The 7,681-nt window shown below is 42.5% G+C and overlaps 1 protein-coding gene across 4 annotated transcripts in view; it reads right to left on the reverse strand.

The window, feature by feature from the left end:
- Positions 1-5,269, reverse strand: part of LOC132394363 (LIM domain only protein 7-like) — a 237,867-nt gene extending 232,598 nt beyond the window's left edge. For 2 of the 4 annotated variants that reach the window (XM_059970421.1, XM_059970420.1), the window contains exons 1-2: positions 5,006-5,258; positions 4,578-4,648 (exon numbers count right to left, since the gene is read on the reverse strand). In XM_059970421.1, coding sequence (XP_059826404.1) covers positions 4,578-4,646 — 69 coding nt within the window. In that variant the 5' untranslated portion in view covers positions 4,647-4,648; positions 5,006-5,258. Of the gene's footprint in view, positions 1-4,577; positions 4,649-5,005 lie in introns of all 4 variants that reach the window. The other 2 variants (XM_059970419.1, XM_059970418.1) reach the window with 2 other exon arrangements.
- Between the last annotated feature and the right edge of the window lie 2,412 nt (positions 5,270-7,681).

Raw genomic sequence — 7,681 nt, forward strand, 5'->3', positions numbered from 1 at the left:
GACAATGTCTGTTGTTGGCAAAATCTCAGACGGTGACAAGGAGTCGTACAGGTGTGAGACAGATCAGCTGATTGAGTGACATCACAGCAACAGCCTTGCACTCAATGTCTGTATGACCAAGGAATGGATCATGGACTTCAAGAGTGGGAAGTGAAGGGAACAGAGACCAGTCCTCATCAAGGGATCAGCAGAAACAGCAGCTTCAACTTCCTGGGTTTTGACATCTCCAAAGATCTAACCTGGTCCAAAATACTGATGCAATTACAAAGCAGCCATATTTCATTGGAAGTTTGAGGAGATTCGTCATGTCACCAAAAGAACAGTAAATTTCTACAAATGTTCTGTGGAGAGCATTTTAATTCACTGGCTGATATGGAGGACCACTGCACAGTATTGGAAAGCACTGCAGGGATTGTAAATCCCCAACATTCAGCTCATCCCCAAAGAGTTAATACTTCAAAAAAAAGAGACATCTATCAATAAGTGCTCCCATCTCTCAAGATGTGCCCTCTTCTCATTGCTACCGTCAAGGAGGTGGCACAGCAGCCTGTAGATAAACTAGATGTTTCAGGAACAGCTTATTTTCCTCCTCCATCAGATTTCTGAACAGATAAAGAACCAACCCACGAACACTACCTCAATATTTTGGCTTTTTTTGCATTTTATTTTTTTTATATAATCAATTTGAATTAATATAATTTTATAACTTCTAGATCTTTTATCTATTGCACTGCACAGCTGCCACAGAACAACAAATTTCACAACATGTGCCAGTGATATTAAACCTGATTCTGACCCAGCACTTTGGACTACAGGAGAGAAGTGGAGAGCCTGATTGAAGGTGTGCCAATGCCACACAGACAGCAGTGCAGGTCAAGATCAAAACAGATTCACTGGAGCAGTGCATCAGCAGCAGCTCATCAATGAACTTCCTTTTAGGTCCAGTGAACAGGTAAGAGTTTAGCCATCTTAGAAACTGAGGCTTCAGGCAAGACACCAAGGCTACAGGTCATCCCTGTGTTAAGAATATCTGACTTATGGACAAACCTTCATACCAACAAATTCTGAAAAATATTAAATTCTAAAACCTTGACAGGTATAATATTCATTCCTATGAAAAGCAGAAAATCCCAATTTAGGAATCTTCTTATTAGGCTTGGGTATTGCGGATGCCATTCATTGCAAGCAAGTGGGAAGTAAAGTCACATCAAGTGACTTTCTTCTTAAAAAAAAAGTATTTTCTGACTTATGGACAAAACTGATTTACAGGCATCTGTAAAAATTGATTTGATCATCACCACCATCAAAAAGGAATTGATGATGAAAGTAGATATTGCAGAACAGAATCACAGACTGCACTGGAAGTCAGAATCAAGATCTTTAAGAGCAAATTTTCAGTTATGGGGCTGGAAGAGATTACAAACAGAGGAGCAAGGTTATCCTAATATAGAGTATGTGCACAAGTCTTAGATACATATACATATTAGATTGATAGGGCACTTTTGATCAATACTGTATTTGTCAACATGAAGCAGAGAGCAAGTTGGCTGAAAGGTCTTGGCCAGAAATGTCAACTGTACCCTTCCATATATGCTGTCTGGCCTGCTGAGTTCCTCCAGCATTTTGTGTGTTACTTGGATTTCCAGCATCAGATTTTCTCGTTTGTAAATCTGCCAGGAACAGAGGTTGTTGGGAATGGCTAGGGTGGAGCGCCGTGGGAGAGGTGTGGGGCAGGTGGCAGAAGATTAGTGCCAGGAATGGGAGGTGGTGTGAGTGTACACACACCCAGCTCTGAGACTCCAGGAAAGGTCATTTGATTCCACAATTGGTTTATCGATCATTACAGAATATCTCTCTGGTGCTTCCCAGTCCCTCCCCTCTCCCTTCTCCCTTTCCCAACCATTATTTCCCCTCTCCCTGCTCCCTTTCCACTCAGTCCACAACAAAGATCCATATTGCAATCAAGTTTATCATCATTCACGTTATAAAATTTGTGGGTTTTTTGCAGCAGCACAGATATACATCCATCCAGTGGCAGTCCTGCAAGTATCTTTCCAGTACAATTTTTGGAAAAAAAAATTACTGGTTAACAAATTTGTACCAAAGGATTTAAAAAAAAAATAAACTTGGGACAACACAGATACATAACTAGTCTACAGGGCCAGAGATCAGAGTTAATCCTGCCCTCCAGTGCTATCTGTGTGGAGTTTGCAAGTTTTCCCGGCAACTGTGTGGCTTACTCCGGTTTTCTCTCATATCCCAAATATGTGTAGATTTGTTAACTTACTTGGCCACTACAAATTGCTCCTTTATTAGGCTGGTGGAAGAATACGGGCGAACAGATTTAAAGGAAAAATGTCAATGCCACAGAGAAGGGAAACAGGCCCTTTGGCCCAACTCATCCATGCCAAGCTAAGCTAGACTCTTCTTATTCATATACCTATCTACATGCTAATTAAACAGTACAACTGTACTCATTTCTGCAGGTTCCTCTGGCAGCATGCCCCATAATACCCAATGCCCTTTGTGAAGAATTTGCCCCACAGGTCCTTATTAAATCTTACCCCTCTTACCATAAACATAACATATGCCCTCCAGTTTTAGACTCAAAAGTTGGGGGGGGGGGGGGGGGAGGGAATTGCTCTATAATTATCAGTAACTGATGATTCAAAAGTCCTCTTACTCTGCCATAAATAAATACGCAGATTATCTGCTCTTAGTGGAAGGTTGTTGTGCAGTTTGGCTCCCACAATTCCTACATTTGATTCAGAAATAAAGAGTACTCTGCAACTCCTGGAAACTGTTGAGAAACACTCTCAAAAGGATGCACACAGAAAGGGCGGCACAGCAGCACAAGTGAAGTTACTGCCTCGCCGCGTGAGAGACACAAGCCTCAATCCTGACCTCATACTGTCTGTGTGGAGTTTGCATGCTTTCCCTGTGACCACATTGGGCTTCCAACCACGCTGAAGATGAGCTGGTAGGTAGTTTAATTAGGCACTGTCAGTTGCCTCGTGTGTAGGTGAGGCAAGGAGCAGAACAAAGTTGTTCAGCCCATTCCAACATGGCTGATTTATTATCTCTCTCGTCCTCATTTTCCTGTCTTCTCCCCATAACCTTTGATGCTTTCACTAATTAAGCTGCCTACAAACAAGAGAACATCTGCAGATGCTGGAAATCCATAGCAACACATACAAAATGCTGGAGGAACTCAGCAGGCCAGGTGGCATCTATGGAACAGAGCACAGTCGGCATTTTGGGCTGAGACCCTTCATTTGGTCCGGATGAAGCAGATATGTTGACCGTTTGCTCCTTTCCAAGAAGTTATCAACCTCTGCTTTACTTATACCCAGTGACTTGGCCTCACAACCATTTGTGGCAAAGGTTTCCACAGACTGACCACCTTTGGCTAACGAATGGTAGAATCTTTGGGATATTGGTGAAAGCGTGGGGAGAGTAAATGGTACTAATACAAAAATCAGTAAATGATAGTATAGACTTGTGGGCCGAAGGGCGTGTTGTCATGTTCAATGGCTATTATTACAGGTGCCCCCTGCATAAACAAAATTACCAATCTGGTCCGATTCCAGAAACTCAATTCGATAGGAGAGGCCCAAAACTATGAATCAAGTGCTATCGAGATTCCACTCCCTTTAGTTGTCGAAAAGACAGTCACTTTATGACTTGCCAAGGAATTTAAAGTCTCAAAGATAGTGAGCTGGGAAACCACGAGATAAATTACTTAGGTGAGTCACCTTGTTACATTTAACAATGAGTATCACGTTAGAAGAGATAGTTGCAATTACATTAAAAACAGAAAGGAGTCGGCTGGTCGGTGAGGCAGGGCTGCTACAGCAGAATGAACAACTTAATCATTTGCACTAAACAGGTGACTGGTCTGGTCAGGTGACTGGGTGGCGGCATGTGTGATTTCCATACAAAACTGTGCATTTGGGCAATGACCCCAAAACCTCCTTTTCAAGTGAGCTCGGTTACCTGAAATAACAACATTTTGAAAGCTTCCTTTAATTACGCGTTTCTCAGACCTGTAGCCCAAACGAGCAGATGTTGCCGTTTCCCAATCCGCCCCACTGATCTCTCTCCAATTCCCAAAGTATTAACTTCACAGTAAACTTGACATCGAAACCCGCGGAACAAAAAGGAATAAGAGGCTGCTTCCAAAGATAAACGCGTAGTTTACTCCTAAACCTTGCCTAATAGACGCACTAAAAGTGCATACCTTAAGAGTAATTAATGCGTCCTTGGGGGAAATTGCAGTCTAATCAGTCAATGAGTGAAATCAATAGCCAACAGTCTTTTTCACTCAACGGCCACTGAACTCTCAGAAGTAATTTCCAAAACTGAACTATGCGTTCACGTGTAAATGATCTAGCAGAAGCGCTCGCCCACAAAAAATTCAGCATCACTTTAGACACTGATGGAAAACTTGACTAAGTTTCTCAATTCACTTAACATAGACTTTGAAGTTTTCACTGAACTTCCCGGATATAATATTTTCTGTATGAAAATATACTGAACTCCAAAACATAATAAATAACTTTTAAAAGTTTACTCACCTCCACCCAGCGTTGACCTTCTGCAAACGCCGACGCATGATTAGAATCCGACTGTTCCTTCCTCTCCATTTCTGGGTACGGAGTATAGAGATATATATTTTAGGGGGTATTTATTCAGCAACACCTTTCCCCAACCCACGTTAGAAGAGATAGTTGCAACTACATTAAAAACGGAAAGGAGTCGGCTGGTCGGTGAGGCAGGGCTGTGAAGCGAACCTTGCAAAAGGGACGGTAAGAAGCCACCACTGTCTTACTAGGATGCGCAGTCTTTTTCGCTCCTCCCTCTCCGCACTGTCTTTAAGAGATCCCACCCAATTCAAGTCCCTTACAAACCCCGGCCGGCGGCTCCTCGCCAGCTAAGTTCTCCCCTCAAAAAAGACTGCAACATTGCAGAGTCACGAGCGACCTAATGGTCCTAAGGATCGTACCTGCTCCTATCACTTGTTGCACTGTAATGCTGACTTCCCAGCCCGTCTCGGCTGCCGGCTGCTGCGAACTATTTTCAGAGTTTCTTACTCCCTTTAGCTGGTGCTCGCCTCTGCTTCCTGATGACCTTACCTGAATATCTGAGCAGAGCCACTGGCGAGGCTCCTTCGGTTCTTGCAGCCTTGTTAGTCAGAAATCCAACACTCTCCCGCCCCAGTCCGATAACAAGAAACGCCTCTCACCCAGAAAAGGACGGAGGAGATTTGTCACCCACCCCCACCCCCACCCCCAACATTAGTGTAACTACAGAGTTCACGTTGAAAGCGGAAACGCAGCTAAACTTAAAGATTCAGTAGCAAAACAAAACGCCGCAGGCGGAACTTTGTTTTCTGTTGTTACAGCAGAATGAACAACTTAATCATTTGCACTTAACAGGTGACTGGTCTGGTCAGGTGACTGGGTGGCGGCATGTGTGATTTCCATACAAAACTGTGCGTTTGGGCAATGACCCCAAATCCAAATAGGTGTTTATTATCAATTTCTTTACCTCTGCCCCTGGTATTTTGCAAATGGCATCATAGATGCCTGCAGCCCATCCTTCATCAGAGGTCCCCACAATCTGGGCTATGTCAGCTCCTTGCGGTTCCCAGCTGGCAGAAGGTACAGAAGCCTGACGACCCAGAGCTCCATGCTCAAGAACACTGTTTCCTGTCAGCTCTGGAGCCAACCTAATCAATATAGCAACACTTTGCACCACAATTAATTTTATTTTGTTCCAATTGCGTTCTTTCCTGTATAATTTGTGTTGATGTTTTCTGCTAAATGTTGTGTCTCCGGTGCCATGTGCCTGTAATGTTGCTGCAAGTAAGTATTTCATTGCACCTGTGGCATTCAATTCTGCTGACTGCTGCCTGTACCAGAAAGACAGATAAGATTGGCGGAGGGCTATTTCACAGGTGAAGAGATAATTTTGAACGAGGTTGGAGGCAACAGTGGATGTGCGGCAACTCTGGCGGGGTTTGCAAGACATTACTTTCTACGAAGCGAAACCAAATGGCAGCGATGCTTCACTACCAGATGAACTCTATGCCCACTTTGAAAGGGGGATCACAACTACAGCTGTGAAGATCCCTGCTGCACCTGATGACCCTGTGATCTCCGTCACAGAGGCCGTATTAGGCTGTCTTTAGAAAGACTGAACCCTTGCAAAGTGGAAGGTCCTGATGGAGTACCTAGTAATGCTCTGAAAACCTGTGCCAATCAACTGGTGGGAGTATTCAAGGACATTTTCAACCTCTCTCTGCTATAGGCAGAAGTTCCCACTTGCTTCAAAATGGCAACAATTATACCAGTGCCTAAGAAGAATAATGTGATCTGCCTTAATGACTATCGCCCAATAGCACTCACATCAATGGTGATGAAATGCTTTGAGAGGTTGGTCATGACTAGACTGAACTCCTGCCTCAGCAAGGACTTGTACCCATTGCAATTTGCCTATCGCCACAATATGTCAATGGCAGATGCAATCTCAATGGCTCTTCACACAGCTTTAGACTACCTGGACAACACAAACACCTAGGTCAGGATGCTGTTCATCGACTATAGCTCAGCATTTAACACCATCCTTCCCACAATCCTGATTGAGAAGTTGCAGAACCTGGGCCTCTGTACCTCCCTCTGCAATTGGATCCTTGACTTCCTAACTGGAAGACCACAATCTGTACAGATTGATGATAACATATCCTCCTCATTGACGATCAACACTGGTGCACCTCAGGGGTGTATGCTTAGCCCACTGCTCTACTCTGTATATGCCCATGACTATGTGACTAGGCATAGCTCAAATACCATCTATAAATTTGCTGACAATACAACCAGCGTTGGTAGAATCTCAGGTGATGACGAGAGAGTGTACAGGAGTGAGATATGAAGCTTATTTGGCTTGGAAAACTAAGGGATTGCTAAGATTTTCTCATTTATTTTTGGACAATTGTTTTATGTCTTTTGAGCAATTATCCAATAAATATAATTTGCCTAGATTTCATTTTTTTAGATATTTACAGATTAGGCATTTTTTAAGTACTGTACTTCCTACGTTTCCAAATTTTGTGCCTTCAGATATTTTGGAGAGTTTGTTTGAATTAGACCCTTTTCAAAAAGGGCTTATTTCAAAACTTTATAATATAATTATGAAGATACATTCAGAGCCCCTTTATAAGACCAAAAATGATTGGAAAAGAGAGCTTAATCCTATTATTCCTAGTGAGAATTGGGATAGAATTCTTCAATTAGTTAATACATCTTCCATATGTGCCAAACATTCATTAATACAGTTTAAGGTCGTACATAGGGCCCATATGTCCAAGGATAAATTAGCTCATTTTTACTCTTATATAAATCCTATTTGTGATAGATGTCAATTTGAAATCGCGTCTTTAATTCATATGTTTTGGTCATGTCCGCTTTTGAAAAAATATAGGAAAGATATTTTTGATATTATCTCTGCGGTTTTGGATATTGATTTATAACCTCATCCTATTACCGCAATTTTTGGTTTACCAATGATGGACTCACTGCATTTATCTTCTTCCGCCCGTCGAATGATTGCATTTCTAACTCTGATGGCTAGAAGATCTATATTGTTGAATTGGAAAGAAATTAATCCTCCCACTGTATTT

The sequence above is a fragment of the Hypanus sabinus genome, chromosome 5, assembly GCF_030144855.1.
Source record: "Hypanus sabinus isolate sHypSab1 chromosome 5, sHypSab1.hap1, whole genome shotgun sequence".
NCBI lineage: Eukaryota > Metazoa > Chordata > Chondrichthyes > Myliobatiformes > Dasyatidae > Hypanus > Hypanus sabinus.